This window comes from Ailuropoda melanoleuca, chromosome 1 (genome assembly GCF_002007445.2).
Source record: "Ailuropoda melanoleuca isolate Jingjing chromosome 1, ASM200744v2, whole genome shotgun sequence".
Lineage (NCBI taxonomy): Eukaryota > Metazoa > Chordata > Mammalia > Carnivora > Ursidae > Ailuropoda > Ailuropoda melanoleuca.
In genome coordinates, this window is record NC_048218.1 from 195389392 (window position 1) to 195408602 (window position 19211).

Genomic DNA, 19211 nt, shown 5'->3' on the forward strand with positions numbered 1-19211 from the left:
GACCTGGGAAGTCAGTAGATGAAGGCATTGTGAAGGGATAAAGGGAAGGCATTACTTTTAAAGGAAGTGTTTCCATCAGAGGACATTTAAGTAATAATCTCAAAGTAACAAAAGGAATTCTGCCCTTCTTCCCCTGTCCTTGTGGTTATTTGGGGGTATAAGAGAAAGAACCTTTGAAAAGACCTTAGAGGAAAAGGCTTCCTTTCAGGATTTATCTGTGAGAAGGGGGTAAGGTTTTATGCAAGGAACTTCAATAAACCCTGTGTTCAGAGGCTCCACCAAGCACTTGCTGGGCAATGAGGATGGAGTCATGAACGGATGAAATCCTCATTATGTAGTTCACAGTATGGTGTCTTGCAACTCAAAATGTTTCAGAGGCCACTGGTAGCAGCATCACTTGGGAGCTGGGTAGAAATGCATGTCAGGCCTCAACTCAGATGTACTGAATCAGAATCTGCAGTTTGACAAGATTTCCAGGTGATATGAATGCACATTAAAGTTTGAGGAACACTGGTCAAGATTTGACTGAGTCTTGTTTTAATCTAGACACGCTGGAAAGTGAAGTGTGTTACAGCCATCTACTAGCATCTCCTCCCTCTTGGCAGTCCCTTTAGTTCAAAGAGATCCTGCTCCTCTGGTCATAATTGATGAGAGAGCACCTGACACTAACTTGACCAATCAGCATTCCTTCCCCAGGTATTGAAAATGGTAGGGAAAGAGTGATCCAGTTTTTCTATCGTTGGATCATTTAATGAGTAAACTCCAGTAAGTTACAATGGTCAGACTCTGGAAGGCAGAAAAAAACAAAAGGCAAAATGAGAGAACAATGAAGCAGATGTATGGAGAAAAGGAGAAATGGAGAGAAAATGCTGCTTAATTCTGGATTCCTTTCCTGTTCCCCATCATTGTCCGCTGTATGTCCATATCACTCTCCCATATGGTTTAAGGTAATATGATTTGGTTGTTCTGATCTGGAACCAGAGTTTTACTTAATGTAACAGATGAGGGTGAATTCAGAAGGCTGAGAGCAAAGAGAAAATGTGGTATTGCTTTGGAAGTGTGTGATAAGGGAGGTTGTTGAAGGCTTGAAGACCAGGAGTAGGAGGTGGCTGTAGTATGCTGGGGTAGCTGCGTGTGGAGACAGGATAAGGAGAAGTCTTCTAGACCTCATTGTCAAGCCAGACACATGACAAGTCTTTATTGATATCTCACATTGTCTCGTTTGATTCACACAACAGTTCAACGGGGAGCTGCAATCAGCCCCATTTACAGAGAAGGAAAGGGAACTTGAGCGAGGTTAAGAAGCCAGGAGGTGAAGGCAGTCATGAATTGGATGGGGCTGTGCCAGACTCCAAAGGCCTCCAGCTTAACCACTTAAGCACCTAAACTCTATCAAAAGTGCTCATTGTAGGTTACAAAGCACGTTGGGGTGCTGGTAAGTAATCTAGATCCCGGGACCCGACCCAGGTTTACAGAAGCGGGATTTGGGCACTGGAGCCCTGGAATCTGAACGATCAAATCTGTCCATCCAGGCCTGCCTGGGGACTTGAGGCTTCCCCCGCTCAGGCCTTCTCCCTGTTCGGCCAGTCCAGGCGGTAATTCCTGGGCTCTCCGCCAGGGGGCGCCAGGGCGCCGCGAGCGGCTCGGGGTGAGGCGAGGCGAGGCGGGAGGCGCGGGCGGGGCCGGGCGTGACCCGGAAGCCCACGGCGGGTTCCGCCCCTCGCTCGGGGAGAGGCAGGCTCGGACCGGCCCACCGAGCTGCTGCCGCTCTTCGCGCCCTCCTCGCCGACGCCATGCTCCAGTTCCTGGTGAGTGGAGCTGCCCAGGAGGAGCCGGGGCTGGGTCCGGGGCCCCGCCAGCCGGCCTGGGTCCGGGTTTCGGGGGGGTCTGGGCGTGCGTCCGGGTCCCCGCGGCGCCAGCTCGTCGCCTGTCGGGGTGGGCTGCGGGTGTTGTGTCTGTAGGCCCCCGGCCGCTTTGCCAGCACTTACGCGTCCCTCAGACCGGGAGGTGTCGGCGGGCACTTTCACAGCTGCTGCTGTGCCGTCCCGGCGGGCCTTGTGTGAGCCTTGTGTTAAAGCTGTTGGGGCCCCTGATGACTTGGAAGGCTCCCCTCGCCTGCCCTCCCGCCCCCGCCCCATCCGGGCCTTGGAGCCCTGCTGGTGGGTTTTCGGGGAACGCAGGAGGGCCAGCAGTAAACTCTGAATTAGTAAGACGCCTCACGAGGCGCAGAAGCACAAGGTCAGAGTGCGAGGCTTCGGGGAGCCCTCGTCGGGCCTTTTATAGCTTCCAGACTTTGCGGATGGCTGGTTGCTGGCATGAGTCAGACCCTGGTGTGCACGGAACTCCTCCAGAGGGCTCATTTGGGGGGAAATGACTGTTACTGTGATTAAATAAATTCTATCCCATGGCTCTTTATTTCGGTTCAAAATTGGCTTTCTGGCACAGCTGAGAGTATTTCAAAGGTTGCCTGGTGAAGGTTTCCGGAAGACTCGCCAAACATTTCCAAGCGAGAGTCTTTCCAAGTGTTTGTGCCTCCCGAACTTGATGCTTCCTCCCTCTCATTCTGATAAAGAGGCAGGTGAACGTTCCAGTTACTTTCCAGGTGGCCAGATGGAGTGCTCTGGGGATGAGATGATTTCCCGAATGTTATATTCTTTATCAAAGAGAATTTTTTAGTGCCCCTTGTGTCTTTTTTGAGGTGGTAATTGATTTTTAAAATCCTTAAGAGGAAAGAGGTATCCTTGACATAAATTGCCTAAGACAGGGCTGTTCCTTTGCCTCTGGAAGTTTCTCCAGTGTCCTAACTAGGTGTTAGTTAAGGAGTCAAGAGAAATCATTACTGTCTTTTAGTTGTAGGAAACATTCAGGTTAAAAATAATATCAGCCCCAAAGTATAAGATGATAGCATTGAGCCTGGTACAGCTGTAGTGCATTGACAGACTGGGAGACCATTGATTATTATTTTTTTAATAAATTTTTTTAAAGATTTTATTTATTTGATGGAGAGGGAGAGAAAGCACAACCAGGGGGAGCAGCGGAGGGAGAAGCAGACTCCCCAGTGAGCAGGGAGCCCAATGCGCGGGGTTGGATCCCAGGACCCTGGAATCATGACCTGAGCCGAAGGCAGACGCTTAAGTACTGAGTCACCCAGGCACCCCTGATTACTTCTGAGTGCTTTTGCAGAGTGAATTTATTTGGCTTTGGAATAAACTTTTTCTGTGTGTAAATATGCACGTACCTGATTTGAGAATTCAGAATTCTCAGCATTTAAGGAGAAATAATGCAGCCATTCATTAAATTCCTAGCTCAGAAGTCTCTGGAACAGGGATGCTCTCTTGCCCTCTTGTTCTCCAATCTCCTCACTGCATCTGTTGAAAGAAGCGGGTAGTATGACTTCTCACCTTGATTCCACCTCTTTCAAATGATTAACTCTGTGCACTTGGGCAAGTCTCTCTCTTGTTTTTAGCCATTTGCTTTATAAAATGAGTTGAAGCAGGTGATTCCTGAGTTGTCCTTGAGCTTTTAACCTGTGACCAGCCATCTTGTCCTAGTGCTTAAGAGGTTAGATGCCTGGATTCCAACCCCAGCTCCATCATTTGCAAACTGTGGGAACTTGGGTAGGCTCTCTAAATTCTCTGTGCTTCGGTTTCCACAAAAGAAAATGGGAACCTACCTCATGATTTTGTTGTTAGGATTAAAAATGAGTTAGTACATGAAGGTACTTTAGAGAATGGTGACACTTAGTAAGGACTCAGCTATTATTCAGTTTCTCTTTTACAAGATACTAGCTGAACTCTAATACAGTTTCTTCTCAAAATTGGGGATTCAGGGGCACCTGGGTGGCTCAGTCAGTTAAGTGTCTGCCTTCAGGTCAGGTCGTGATCCTGGGGTCCTGGGATCAAGCCCCACATCAGACTCCTTCTTCCTCTCCCCTACCCCCACTCATGCTCTCTCTCACTCCCTCTCTCTCTCAAATAAATGAATAAAATCTTTTTTATAAAAAATGGGGATTCATTTGCCCTCAGGTAGGCGATGGGACAAATTTTGAAAGTGCCAAATTATTACAACTTAAACCACAGTCATCCCACGTTTTGGAACCCTCCAGGATGCTCCCTACACTTGTCACTTTCTGGAACACTATTCGAAAACCACTGCACCTGGGTTGCTTATATATTCCTTTCATCGTTCATTCCTCCGTGGATTAAAATGATTCACCCATCATCCTGGTCTCAGAAACGTGTTGCCTTGGTCCTGCTGCCCTTTGCTTTTACTGCAGTAGCTTCCTTAAGGTTTAGCTACAGGTGTTGTAAGGAAACTTCGGAGGCTTTTGAGGGGAAGCCTGACAGGACGGGCATCGCTGGGAGCTCGGTGGGCACTGCCTGTCATGCTGTTACCGGCACCAGCTTTCGCTCCTGTTACCCTCTGAAGTGGCAGCCCTTGGTACTCTTAATCACGACCTCCTTAATCCCTCCTCCCTTGGCTTTTGGATCGTTCGTCTCAGTGTTTTCTGGCATTCTTTAACATTATAACACACATGGATTTAATTTACAGAAGAACCCGTGAAGGTGACTGGCTCGGGTGTTGGCCCCTCCAAGGGCTGAGGGGATCAGTATCTTGGTGCAGCAGCTGGGAAGGGACCCTATCTAATCTCGCCTGTTTGTGCTGGCTGCTTTTCCCTTTTTTTGGTTACTACGAGTTTCTCCAGGCTCAGTCCTTGACTTTCTGCTCCTCTCTTCAAACCCACCCTCAGGGAGTGTGTTCCTTGTCATGCTGTCACCTTCTCCTCTTAGCTGCTTCCAAAACTACCTTGCGTCCCTTTCTCTGAGTTCCAGTTTGCTCTCCTCTCCTGTCCGCTGAACATCTCTTGTCATCCCCTCTATCTCAGATCCAACACATCTGGACCCATTACCTCTTCTGTTCCCCACCCTGCAACGCACGCCTCACGCCTCACACTTAACTTCTTTCTCTGTTCTCCAGCCCTGGCTTTCTCAAATTTGAAATACTGACATAATCCTTGATTTACTTCTCTCCTTCCTTCTACATATCATTACCTGCTATGCCTAGCACATATATTTCCCTGTGTACTCTTGGGCAAGTTACTGAACTGTGTGCCTCAGTTTCCCCAGCAGAAACTGGGCAATAATACTTTCTGCTTAAAAGGCTGCTTATAAGGCTGTGAAGTTAATTCATGAAATAGAGAACGCTGCTTTGCACACGGCACTCAGTAAGCGTTCGCTCTTGTTTTAAGCCATTGGGTCTTCATTACCTTATGAAAGTCCCATCTTTATGGTCCCACTAGAGAGGTGTCTTTTACTCCACCGTTGCCCTAGCTACGGGAGGGTAGCTGGTGTAGGAATGTGGGTTTTGAGTCGGAAGAGTTGTTTTAGGTTCTGCAGTTCAGCTAAGATGCTGACCCCTCAGTTTCTGCTACTAAGGGGGTGTCTGGTTTATGTTTCATCACCTCCCATTAAAATAGGCTCTCTACTTCCTCAGATGATCTGTATCATTTTCCAGTGTCTCCCTTACTAGTTCTTGGTGTTAAAGAGAAGTTTGCGTATAGAGTTTACTTAAAAAAAATTTTTTTAGGGGCGCCTGGGTGGCTCAGTCATTAAGCGTCTGCCTTCAGCTCAGGGCGTGATCCCAGGGTCCTGGGATCAAGCCCCACATTGAGCTCCCTGCTCCGCTGGGAGCCTGCTTCTTCCTCTCCCACTCCCCCTGCTTGTGTTCCCTCTCGCTGGCTGTCTCTCTCTCTGTCAAATAAATAAAATCTTTAAAAATTTTTTTTAATTAAAAAAAAGTGGGGTGCCCGGCTGGCTCAGTCAGGAGTGTGTGGCTCTTGATCTTGGGGTCATGAGTTTGAGTTCCACATGGAGTATAGAGATTAAATAAATAAAAAACTTAAAAAAAAATTTTTTTAAAGGAAGTAAATCAATGAATGCAATACTGCAAAGGCAATCATATCTCCAGTTAAGGCAAAGATGAGTTTCGTGCTCTTTTCCAATTTTTGTCTCTGTCTCAAGTTAGGACTTCCAATAGGAGAGTGGATATCCTAGTTTTTTCTTCTGCTTTTAGTGGAAATGCTTCTCAGATTTTAGTATGATGTTTGTGTTTCTGATATTTCCTAACAGTTTAAGGAAATTGTCTTCTGTTTCTGCTTTAAGAGTTTTTGTTGTGATTGGTTATTGAATTTTATCATGCTATTTCCCCATCTGATGGTCAAGTGATTTTTCTCCTATAATATGTTCATACAGATTACGTTAGATTTCTAACGTGAAGCACTTGAAATATGTGGCCCATTCAGACCATCATTTGGTGATGCACTGTGTTTTGTTCACTGCACCTTCACTTACTTTAATCTTGTCTTTCTAGAATAGATCATAAATTCCAGGGAAAGAAGCAACATAAGCTTATGCTTAGACTTCCTAAGCACATGGCACTTGGTCAATACTATGTGATTTATTTATTTAATTAGATATCCCTCCTTTGCCTGATTACTACTCTCAGATAGTCGTAAGATACTTGAATATTGGAATCAGCTTCTCTGAGAACAGGCAGACCGATTTTACCTGATGGACCTCTTTCCCAAGTGTTGCAGCTATCTTTTTCATGAATGTCCCTACTTAATTTACTGGCTCAATTGAAGTATTAACAGCCTGCCCCCTTCCATTGACTAAGGAAAATTATAGAATGTAAAACCTAGCTTACATTTTAAAAATGCACATCTCTGTGGTGGTAGTAGAAGAGATATAGGTTATATCCTCACCAGATTTTTGTTTTAATGTTTAGAATGTGGGTTTTATTATTATTCAAAACAGATATTAAACACAGTTGATGATATCTCCACAACAAGTCTTAACTGTTTAAAGACTAAAGGTGAATTTTTTTCTTGCTTCCTTGGAATGGAGCAGTCTTCAAACAGCTTCTGTAGGTCTTTAGACTTAAATGGAGAAATAAAATTATCAATTTATCTTTTTGTTAATGTTAGATAATATGTATTTCTAGTTTTCTTGCAGTGTGTAACTCTTCTCACTTGAAACCATAAAACATTTTTAGGTATCCTTTTGAATGCTAGTTGTAGCTATATTTGCTAAATGAGAGTATTTGTATTATTTTTAATGAGATTATTTTTAGATTTCTTAAGCCCTTGTCAGTAAATATGAGATGGTTCAGATTCTGTGTCATAACTTGGGTTTGGGTGTGTACTCTTTGAAAATGTAATTTGATGAGTCCTATTTCAGAATTGTTAGTCAGTCGGGGGTTATTGCCAGGAGCCATCCCTGGGTAAAAATTGTAGCTTTATTTGCTAATTGACAGATGGAACTTTTTGATTGGAGAGGGGTTGAGCAGCAAATGATGAGAAGAATCAGATTGCTATGGAGTTGACTTTCTTATTTTTAAGACTTAGTGCTTCTTTATGTTGATACAGTGTTGTGATTAACCTGCTCTTGAGTACTTACATTAAAAAGAGTTGATTTTCTGTGGTGTTCATACACAAAACCAACTGTTTCTCAGTCCTCATTTTTTTTTTTCACCCTAACGTTTCCATTCTTTTTAAACATTTGTCCAATCTGGAAACCTTGAAGTTGTCTTTGATTTCCAGTTTTATCCCATATAGCTGATATTTTATGAAATCTTAATGATTTTTTAAAATATTTTAAAAAAGATTTTATTTAATTATTCATAAGAGACAAAGAGGCAGAGGGAGAAGCAGGCTCCTCATGGAGCAGGGAGCCCAATGTGGGACTTGATCCCAGGACCCCAGGATCACGACCCAAGCAGAAGGCAGACACTTAATCGACGAGCCACCCAGGTGCCCTAAAATATTTTTAAGATATAATTTACATCATGCAGTTCACCCATTTACAGTGAATAGAATTCGACGGTTTTTTGTATGTTCACAGAGTTGTGCAACCATCACCACTATAATTTTATATCCAATATTCCATTGTCCCCAGAAGAAACCCCGTATCCATTAGCATTTATATCTCATTCTCCTCTTGCCCAGTCCTGGACAACCACTAATTTATTTTGTGTTTTTATGGATTTACCTATGCTGGACATTTCCTTTAAGTGGAGTCATGTAATACGTGGTCTCTTCCTACTGCTTTTCACTCAGAGCAATGTTATCGGGGTTCATCCATGTTTAGCACGGCTCAGTACTTTTATGGCTGAATAATATACCACATTTTGTTAATCCATTCACCAGTTTATAGGCATTTGGATTGTTTGCACCTTTTGGCTCTTTTGGATAATCTTGCTGTGAACATGTGTGTACAAGTTTTTGTGTGGATGTGTGTTTCAGTTCTCTTGAGTATATACCCTAAAGTAAAACTGCTGCATCATAGGGAAACTCTGCTCAACTTTGAGGACTTGCCAGACCGTTTTCCAGAGTGGCTGTACGATTTTATAGTCCCATCAGTAATGGATGAAGGTTCCACTTTCTCCATGTCCTTTTCAACACTAGTTTATCTTTGTGACTGAAGTCATCCCTAGTGGGTGTGATGTGGCACCTCATTGTGGTTTTGATTTGCATTTCCTCAATGACTAGTGATGTTGAGCATCTTTTCATGTGCTCATGGACCATGTATATCTTATTTGGAGAAATGTCTATCAAATCCCTTGCTCAGGAGCGCCTGGGTGGCTCAGTTGGTTGAGTGTTGTCTGTCTTCGGCAGGGGTCCTGATCTCAGGGTCCTGGGATCGAGCCCTGTGTGGGGCTTTCTGCTTAGTGAGGAGTCGCTTCTCCCTCTCCCCCTCTGTGATCTCTCTGGCTCTCACTCTCTCTCAAATAAATAAATAAAATCTTTTAAAAAAAGAAAAATCCTTTGCTCATTTTTAAATTGGGTTGTCTTTTTATTAAGTCATAAGGATTCTTATATTTTGGATGCAAGTCCTTCATCAATATGTGATTTGCAAATATTCCATTCCATTGGGTTGCTTTTTCATTTTCTTGATGGTATTCTTTGAAGCACAAACATTTTTAATTTTGATGAAGTCCAATTTATCTTTCCTTTTTTTTTTTGGTCACTTGTGCTTTTGATGTCATATTTAAGAAACCGTTGCCTAATGCAAAGTCATAAGATTTACTACTTTGTGTTCTTACAAGAGTTCTCTAGTTCTAGCTTTTACATTTAGGTCTTGATCCATTTTAAGTTAGTTTTTGTTTATGATGTGAGATAGGGGTCCATATTCACTCTTTGGCATGTGGATATCCAGTTGTCCTAGCATCATTTCTTGAAAAGACTATTCTTTTTCCATTGAATGTATTAGCACCCTTGTTAAAAATCACTTGACCAGGGCACCTGGGTGGCTCAGTTGGTCTGTTGACCCACTCTTGGTTTAGGCTCAGGTCATGATCTCTGAGTGATGAGATCGAGCCCTATGTCAAGCTCTGAGCTTGGTGGGGAGTCTGCTTGGGATTGTCTCTCCCTTTGCCCTTCCCCCATCTACCCCCGCCCTCTCTCTCTAAAAATAAATCTTTAAAAAAAAAAATCACTTGACCATAAATGTAGAGGTTGGTTCCTGGACTCTCCATTCTATTTCATTGGTCATCATTGATTTTTATTGTTATTTTTAAAAATTTTTGTTTATTTTTTAAAATTCCAGTGTAGTTAATATAGTGTTATATTAGTTGCAGGTGTACAATATAGTGATTCAACAATTCTGTACATTACCAGTGCTCAACTATCTCACCCATTCTCCCACCCACCTCCTCTCAGGTAGCCATTAGTTCTCTATAGTTAAGAGCCTGTTTTGAGGATCATCATTGACTTTTAAGAATAAAGCAATTCAGTCATGTTTGCTTGCTGTCCCCTATGCTACCACACTAATCTGGGCCTTCCCTGACTATACTTATTCATTATTCGGCTCTTTTTTTGAGTAGAGCTACTAGGTGAATACTTCCAAAGCAGTGCTTTCATCATGTTCTTGCTGCTAAAAAATAGCCATTGGCTCCCTATGAAGGTTACATGTGAACTAAACTCCTTGCCTGCTTTGTGAGGTTCCTGAGCCAGCCGTGCCCAGGGCTCCATACTTATTTCTCTGCATTTCTAAATTCAAATCCTCTTCTGATCTGTCCTATTTCTTTTAGTCAAGTCATCACTTCCTCATTCATACCTCATGCCTTGATTCTCCACATTCAGTTCCCTTCTCAGTTTAAATTTTAACACTTTCTCAGCATCTTTAGAGGCTTTAATAAAAAGTTGAGGTACATTGATCTATTTCAGATATGGTTTCTTAGAAGAATCACTTCTGTGTCGTTCATGTGGCCACTTAATGCATGACACATTTCTGGTTTTTCCTGCATCTGTTGCATTCAGGGTCCTGTACTGGTTGCTGCCTTCAATTGTTATATAACTGTTTTATTTATATGTAGCTTTTCTTCCTATACATCATGTATAAACTCTTAAAATGTGTAGGGATCATTTTAGAATCGCTTTACAGGGCTGAATATGAATTTATTTTTAGTATATAAGGGTCTTCAGTCTTTTAATCAGAACCTTTGGGGGCCACATGTATTTGAGAGATTATTTATTTATTTTATTATTATTATTATTTTTAACTATTTATTTGACAGAGAGAGAGCATAAGTAGGCAGAGTGGCAAGCAGAGGGAGAGGGAGAAGCAGGCTCTCCACTGAGCAGGGAGCCCAACACAGGGCTCCATCCCAGGACCCTGGGATCATGACCCGAACTGAAGGCAGATGCTTAACTAACTGAGCCACCCAGGCGCCCAGAGAGATTTTTTTTGTTGTTGTTTAAGATTTTAGAAAGGTTTACGCTGCATATACCTTGTTATTTAACCCAATAGCACTCTGGGATAGCACTCTTTAATGACATACATTAAAATATTTACTGTTATACATATTCTCCAGGGTGATGTAGGGCAGGATCCTATGATTAAAGATTGCTTTTTCTGTAGCAAAAAGTGAGTATTCACATTGAAATGTGATGGAGTATAAAGAGTATCATATCCGTTCAGGTCAGGTGTGATTTTGCTGCCAGTTGAGTTACAGTGAAACAGTTTGAATAGAGTTTTGGGTTTCAGAGTTGTGGGTAATGGATTGAGGAGCTGCACCGATTCTAAGTGTATGGTGTAATTGTAGACCTGGAAAATTCTGTACGCGGCCCTGGGCCAGTCTAGACTTGCCTCCTGTGACTCTTAGCTGAAGCCTCTTCCTCCCACCTATTTGTTCTTTAACCACTTTGCTCATGTCACTCCTCTGTCCCCACATTTCTGGTGTTTTACCATTTACTGTCCCCAGTGTGCACATGATAAGCAGCCATATATTCCTCAAGTCTCAAAATGATTGCAGAAGACATGTGATAGTAATTTATTTAGTGTTGAGCTTGGGAAGCAACCATTTTTCTTTTTTCTGAACTACCTTCTCTGCAGGGGATACTGTGGGGGAATCAGTGATGTGAAGGGGGCACCGTGGAGGTGGCATACGGCCATCTGGATGGACGCCTTGACGCGGCGTCCAGGTCTGGGCCTGGAAGAAGTTAAGCAATCTTGGACTGCAGAGGGGTTGCAGACTCATTCAAGGCCTTTTATAATCTGGCTCCAATCTAACTTGTCAGACTAATGAGTCACCATTCCTCAGATTTATATTTTATATTTATATATTTTTTTATTAGATTAAAATATTTTCTTTGTGTAAACTTGCCTAGTGAGCATCCCATGAATAACATAAATGCTTTTCTGGCTTCATGCTTTTTCCTCAACATTTCACTTATATGTGATGTTTCTCTTATGTTGTGTATTTGATTTTACAATATCCCAGTGGTAGACCTGGCAGTGTTTTGAAACTAGAATTGGATAGCACTTGTCTAGAGGCCCATAGTTTTTGTTTTGTGTTTTTTTTTTTTTAAAGATTTTATTTATTTATTCAACAGAGATAGAGACAGCCAGCGAGAGAGGGAACACAAGCAGGGGGAGTGGGAGAGGAAGAAGCAGGCTCATAGCGGAGGAGCCTGATGTGGGGCTCGATCTCATAACGCCGGGATCACACCCTGAGCCGAAGGCAGACGCTTAACTGCCATGCCACCCAGGCGCCCGTTTTGTGTTTTAAAATAACTACTAATTTTTTCAGGTGCTGGTGCAATTGCCAAATGAATCCACATTAGATATGCCATATTTATGTTGAGACACACGTGATGAGAACCAGGAATCCTAGAATGTTGGAGCTGGAAGGAACATTGTTAGTATAATATTTATAATTTGAGGAAACTCAAAATCATCTACAGCTACACAGCTAGATAGTAGAACCAGAGCTCTATTTTTCTTGAAAATTTTCACCCTTAATGTTTTCTCTGCTTAGTGTTAGAGCTTAAATTCTCAGTTGAGGTAAATTTAATACTCTTTCTGGATTTGGAAAACTTCTGTCTACCTCGTTTCAACACACAGGAGTGAAAAAATTCATTTTGCTTATTGGTGCCACCTTGGTAAAACTATAATTTCACAGAATGTGCCTAATTAATCAAATGATTAGAAAATGGACTCTGATTAGAGACTGGATAGCCTCTTTTATGCTCCTTAATTAACTAACAACCAATTTAAATTGTGCTTTTGGTGTTTAAAGCTCAGGAAGGCTGTATTTTGTTTCCCCGTATGTATCTCTGTTCTGAAGAGAAGGTTCGACCACACCATGTAGAGCTGATGGTGTTAAGTGCCACGCTTTTTCTGTTAAGTTCTGCTGTATTGAATAGAAGCAGTGCTGATTAGAGAAAATGATTTTTAAAAAAAGAGGCCAGTTTGAATTTATGAAATTAGAAATTAGGCGTCCCATTGGAGATTCCTAATTATTGGAGGAAAAAACCCCAGGGAATTACGGATCATCATTAGAACTCAAAGTTTAATGAGCTTTGGTTCTTTTGTGGTGAATGGAGTGCCTTAAATTTTCATGAAACAGTTTTTGTTCAGGAAAACAGTCACCCAATGGAATAAGCATTTATAGGTCTCTAAAAATAATGCCTGTCTCTCCTCCCTGAGTAAGAGCTGGTTAGGGAATCTTTGTCTCCCACAGGTCTTAAGTGTTCTGCCCATTAGGTTCCACCCCTGGCAGAGTGCTAAGGCATGTGCTGTCTCAGTTGCATGTCAGAGTTTCCCGTGCTTTTCTGGCATGATACATTCTCGTTTTTGAGTGTGTATCTAATTTAGGTTCTGTGTTCTTTTGTTGTGAATGACCCTGAAAAAGTCGCTTCATTACCCTAGGCCTCAAGTATGAACAAATTGAACTGTGAAGATCTCTTCATTGTCTAAGATGATACAGTTTAACTGAGTACTTTTTTTAATTGGATGTTTTTTACTTGATGTAGCAAGAAGTAACAATACTTATAACCAAAAAAGAAAGAAAGACAAAAAAACAAATTACTTTTAACAACAAAATCATCACTTGGGCTTGGGTTGCTAGAACTGACAGTTAAATATTTATGGAGGTTGTGAGGGGAAGGGAGAATCTAGAGTAGATTTGTTTAGTGCTGCCATTTATTCTCACTTTTGTATGTTCTTTAACCTTTTGGAAGAGTATTTCTATGTTTATTTTACAGAAGAAAACTGAATCTCATACTGCCTAGCCCTAGACTGAACACTGGGGTCTTGAACTGTCCTGAGCTCCTTAGGCTGTTGTCCACATAGTTTAATTTAGTATCGGACGGCACAGAACTTGGTATCCAGTGTAACTCTTCCTGTTCTATTCTTTCAGCTTGGATTTACTTTTGGCAACGTGGTTGGAATGTATCTGGCTCAGAACTATGACGTAAGTGACCATATCCATGTCCTCCCTGATTCCATGTCACAAATTTGTAGTGACTTGTCTTTGTTAAAGTCAGGTATGCCTTCCAGCATAAATGAAGTCCATAGATCTGAGGGAAACGTTCTGAATTTTATAGAAGGATTTTCCGTTGTTTGAAAAATATACCTCACAGAAGCATCTGTCCTCCATATCACCACAACAGGGCAAAATCCCATCAATTTAAGATGGTGTTGTGATCCTGAGCTGTGTGTGTTAGCCCAGAGTAATTAATTACTAAGTTAGAGTCTTCTTACAGTTCTATGGAAAATTATGTGATAAGTGGGAATTTAAAGACTCATTGGATAATCCTTTTAGGCCCCGCAACCTGGTAGTAATGACTGAGAATTTTAGCGATGAATCTTTATAATGCAGCTCAGTTAAGGAGGTCAGAGTTTTGTGAAGTGGGGGTCATATTAGCCTCATTTTATAGATGGGAAGTTGAAAAACAGGTGACAAAACTGCCCATGAATGGGGATTCTGGAAGGGTTGTTGTAAAGAGAGGGAAAGGAAAGAAGTGACAGGAAAAGGGAAAGAAGGGAAATATGATGATAATTTTTGAAATGTTTGTGATGAAGCTTTTAATGTGACAAAAGAAATTCTTTATCAACCTTCACTTGAGTTATATAGTTTTCTAGGAAGGAGCTTTATTAATTTATATTACCTTTATTGTTTATATATACAACTTAGCACTGTATTGAGGTGCTAAGTGGGTATATAAAAGTAGAAGTCAGAATCTGGCTTCCAGGGAGGGAGCAGACCTTAATTTCCAACTTCTGAGATCCTTCTTATGCAGTTAGGAGGCTAAGAAATTCTGTTTAGCAGGTCACTTTCAGAGGAAGATAAAGACTTGTGCAACGACCCTTTATTGTTGGAGGAAGAGAAGTAAAAGACTATCGATTAGGTAGATGCAAAATTATAATAATCTTTTTTCTCTTTAAAGATACCAAACCTGGCTAAAAAACTAGAAGAAATTAAAAAGGACTTGGACGCCAAGAAGAAACCCCCTAGTTCGTGAGGCGGACTCCAGCACTGCCTTCTGGATATACCGGTTCTGCCGTTCTTGAGGGCCTCCTTACCATCTGAACCAAAAGCTTTTGTTTTAAATCCCAGCCTCAACAATTTTCTTGTTAGATACTTCATTGCCTGAGAGCACAGATGGGGCCACAAGTTAAGAATCACCCTTGTCCAACTTCCTCACCTCGTCCCTTCCTCCTTCGAGCCACTTGAGACGGCCTAAGACTGGGATTATGGTGCTAGATTAGTAAACGTGACCTCTAATTAGTAGTCTCTCCTTTATTCTTTGGAATTTCTACTCTTTTCTAAAGAAAAATTGATGAGTTTTGTATAGCCAATCAGACATAAGTAATGCTGATTTCACAGTTTAGCAGTTATAATGGGTGTTTAAACATTTGGTATTAAATTATATTGTTTTAAAGTCATTAAAATTAAAGCCCAGAAGCCAGTTACTCCTGCATTATCCACTTTGTACTGTTTTCAGTCAGCTCCATAATTGCTAATTTAATCAGTAAATCAATTTACTACTCATTAACTGAGAAACTATATTCTGAGAACCCTGTCAGGAACTAGGGAGTTTAAAAATATGTAAAATAATGGTCTTTGTCCTCCATAGAATTCATAGTCTAATATGCATGTTTTTCCTTAATCATGTCTTTGATTTGGCTCTTTTCCCTCAAAAGAATCCTGCTTATTATCTTAGGGGATCACAGGTGCATTTGACGTTACATGGTGGATAAATGACAAGTTGTAAAGGAAATTTTATGCCTCTTCACATTAAAAATGTATTTACATTTTACCTTTATAGCGATTCTCCTAAGAAACTTTGAGGGTTTTTTTTTTTTTTCCTGCAATCAGAAATCACCATTGTGTGTTGACCCATAAGTAGGGACATCTCTAAGTCCCTCATTCAGCAGGAAGATGCTGCTGAAGATGAGACCTCCACCAACTTGCCAAAGATTTGTCATTGTCGATCTGTCAGGGTGGAACATAGAGGCCACTTTTAGGCAACAGGCTTGAGCAGTAGAAACCCGAGCAAGGCAAAAGGGCCCACAGTGACCACCGAGCTGATGCAAACAGGCTCATTAAGCCATAGACCCTAACTGACCAATGGGCTACTTAAAACCAGTCACAGTCCCTAAGATTGCCAAAAAAAGGGAGAATTCCATAGTCCTTTACTTTGCCCTATAACTATAGCCCCTCACCACCACCTCTTGGCACTCTCCTTTGCTGTCCTGCCTGTTGCTCCCTTGCAGTGCATTCAGTAAACTTCTATTGCTTAAAAAAAAAAAAAAAAAGGGAGGGAGGGGGAAAGAGAAAGAAAGAAAGAAAAAGAAATCACCATTGTAATTTGTCAAATGTATAATTAGTCCATTTTTTTTTAAAATCAAATAAAATGTTTGTATACATCACTTTTCCCCTGGGTCAGGATACAAAAGTGATTCAGAACAGAGGGCCTCTCATACTCCAGTCTTTCAGCTCCTAGTTCCTCTTCCTGGAGGCAGGCACTATCAACAGTCTCCTGTATACTTTGAGAAGGATTCTCTGCCGAAACAAATACATGTGTATATGGGAGTTTTTACACAAATCATAAACTGTACTGAGTTCACCCCTTTTTTTTTCCCCCTTAATGGAGATCATTCCATATCATTATGTAAGAAACAAGACCTCTTTCCCTTTTTTGGCTACATGAGATTCTGTTGAATGGCTATACCATAACTTATTTAAGCTGTTACTGATGAACATTAGGTTTCCTGTCTTTTGCTGTTACAGTGATAACCTTGAATCTAAAGTTATTATACGTATCTGTGCGGAGTATAGCTATAAGCTAAACCCTGAAAGTGTAATTTGCACTAACTGTACATAAAGTCCCATTTGATTGTGTGTTTTGTTTTAGGGACTTGGACAGCTCACCGATAATGCCATTTCTGAAGACATTTTAGCAGAATCAGTAAACTGGAAGAGTAATTTAGAGAGACCTTTTTTTCAGACAGTGATGACATTGGTACTATGTGATTCTAAAAGGGGTTCTGCTTCTCTTTGGAAACAGGCCTCTCTCATACGTGAGTGGGTTTTATCTCTGGCAGCATGTCCTAGTGTGTGATACAGATGAGCAGCCTGTTATGGTTTGGCTTCACCCTAGAAGTGAGATCACGGGCAAGGGGCTTATTTTTCTGACACTTGTATTCTCTAAGATGTGGACTTAATACTACCTCATGTGGCTCACACGAGAAGCAGTTGAGATAATGTATGTGATGTGTCGCACAGTGCTTTGCAAATTGCCCAATAAATAATAGATGTTGGTCCGAACCTGCTGCTTTGGTCAGAATACTTTATTTTCTGCAGTCACTTTTGGAACCAGTTTATGAACCATGCAAAATTTGTCATTCTGTGGTCACTCTTCGTTGTTGATGAAAATCTAGAGTATCTACCTTGATCATACCTCCTGGCTCACAAGATTTGATCCCGAGTGACTGAATTGTTAGCAGAATGAACCACAGCCTTGAAGGATAAAGGTTTACCACCTTTGAGGGTATTCAAAATGCTACAAGTTTAGAAAGGTGCTTGCAAAGAGGGATTCCTTGTCACAGTTACGGTAGCATGATTGCTCGTGTGTGTCGTTTCCAGGGTGGCTTTTTGAGGGATGCAGGTAACTTAGGTATTAGGAGATTAGGTATCTCTGTATTACATCTACTCTCATTTGGATGTAGGGCTTCCTCAGGGGTGACTGACTCTTCCCCTCGCTAACAGGCTCATTTCTACCAGTGGGAGGCATCCAGCAGCTCCGTTCTTGCGTTCACCTTCACGCGAACTGCAACACAGTGAATACAGGCTGCCTTTGTGGTGGCTCTTCAGGTGCCCTCTTCTAGTTTTAGGTTCTTGCAGCAGCGGAAAGGGGCTGAGTTCTCAGGTGAGATTATCCTCACTGAGATAGAGGAGGAGCTCAGAACCATCACAGATTTTCAGGTGTAGTTGAAACTTTGTCACGTGGGTGAGGGTGGCAACGATTGTGTTTGTGGCATTAAGAGTTGTGTTCTCCGGGTGTTTTGTAGGGACTTTTGCCTCGCAAACCATCAGAGGGATGGGAAGAATCACCTCAAGACATATTCTTCTCCTTTTAAAATTGTTTGAAAATTCCTGTTGATGTGATTTAAGAAAACTTTTGGCCATATGTGATCATAAAAGGAAGGTCACCGATATGGACAAAATAAGACTTTAGGATTGGTGCCGGGAACTTCATAAACACAATGAGCTTGAGAAGTTTATCCTCAAACCATCATCCTCCCAAACAAAGGGAGAAAAACCCAAACTATTTAAAATCATCAAGAGAGGCTGTCTTTTAGGACTTGAAGTTACCACTTGATGCCTCTAGACATTTCTTTTGATTTGGTGTTTTATGCAGTTAAGCAGTAACCTCCTGATTTAGGGAACAGTTTCATTTTTTCTAACCCATTTACTCAATTTTCATTTGTAGGACTGTAGAGAAAGTTACACTGTGTGGTTTTTCTAGTTGTCTGTGTGCACAGGTTCATAGAGCACATGTACACATATCGTTTTCATTTCCACTAAGCACTTCACTCCCTAGATACTCCACTGGTGTTTGTTTTTCTGCTGAGGTCTCTTGCCTTTTTAGTACTTCTGTTCTTCCCCCGGAAGGAACACCACAGACTGTACTGGAGCAAATGAGGCTTTTCTGAAACTTCCCATCTGGGACTTTGCACATAGCATTTCCATTCCTTAGTCATGAATGAGTTCTTTTTTCCCTAGTGACTGTTAGGGCTTTGTGGAAGGCAACAGGGTGGTGAAGGGAACATATTTTGAGATCTTGCCCGGTCTTAATAGGGGAGCTTGTGACACTTAGATTTTTCATGTTTAGTCTATACCTTTTCTAAAGCTCTGGGCATCATAATTTAGTCAAGTACATTTTTTGGTAAGGCACTGGGAAACGAGAGAACAGTGGGGTTTTATGAAAGTGAACAGGGTGGGGCATTGCAAAACCTGAGTCGTGGGTCTGCTTGGATCACTGCCTCTGTGGCAAGGCCTTACGAAAGGGACAGTGTGGTTGCATCATTCCTGCACATACAGTTGTACAGCACTGGGACAAGAAATTCACCATGTAAATAGCCGGGCAGTTGTGCTTGGAATTCGTTTAGCGGGGGCAGCCGCAGAATGGGTTACCTGTGTACTTGGGTCGTCTCTGGCCTTTGTGTGCCAATGGTTTGAACATTTTGTTATACTGAGAGTTATTCTAATGTTTAGATGTACTTTTTTTTTTTTTTAAGGTTTTTAGACAGCATGAGAGAGAGCGAGCATGAGCGAGAGGTAGGGGCAGAGGGAGAGGAAGAGGCAGACTCCTGCTGAGCAGGGAGCCAGACGCGGGGCTTGATCCCAGGACCCTGGGATGC

At 41.8% G+C, this 19211-nt stretch overlaps 1 protein-coding gene across 1 annotated transcript; it reads left to right on the forward strand.

Moving 5' to 3' along the window:
• The first annotated feature begins 1666 nt into the window (after window positions 1–1666).
• STMP1 (short transmembrane mitochondrial protein 1) lies at window positions 1667–17115 on the forward strand. The gene is made up of 3 exons (XM_002927616.4): window positions 1667–1808; window positions 13702–13755; window positions 14732–17115. The coding sequence occupies exons 1-3, from the start codon at window positions 1794–1796 to the stop codon at window positions 14804–14806; spliced, it is 144 nt and encodes a 47-aa protein (XP_002927662.1). The 5' UTR covers window positions 1667–1793; the 3' UTR covers window positions 14807–17115.
• Window positions 17116–19211: the final 2096 nt, after the last annotated feature.

Excerpts from the sequence above, each read along its gene's own strand:
- STMP1 (XM_002927616.4), top strand. Across the intron at positions 13,756-14,731 it reads ATCTGGCTCAGAACTATGAC|ATACCAAACCTGGCTAAAAA; the intron begins GTAAGTGACCAT and ends TTCTCTTTAAAG.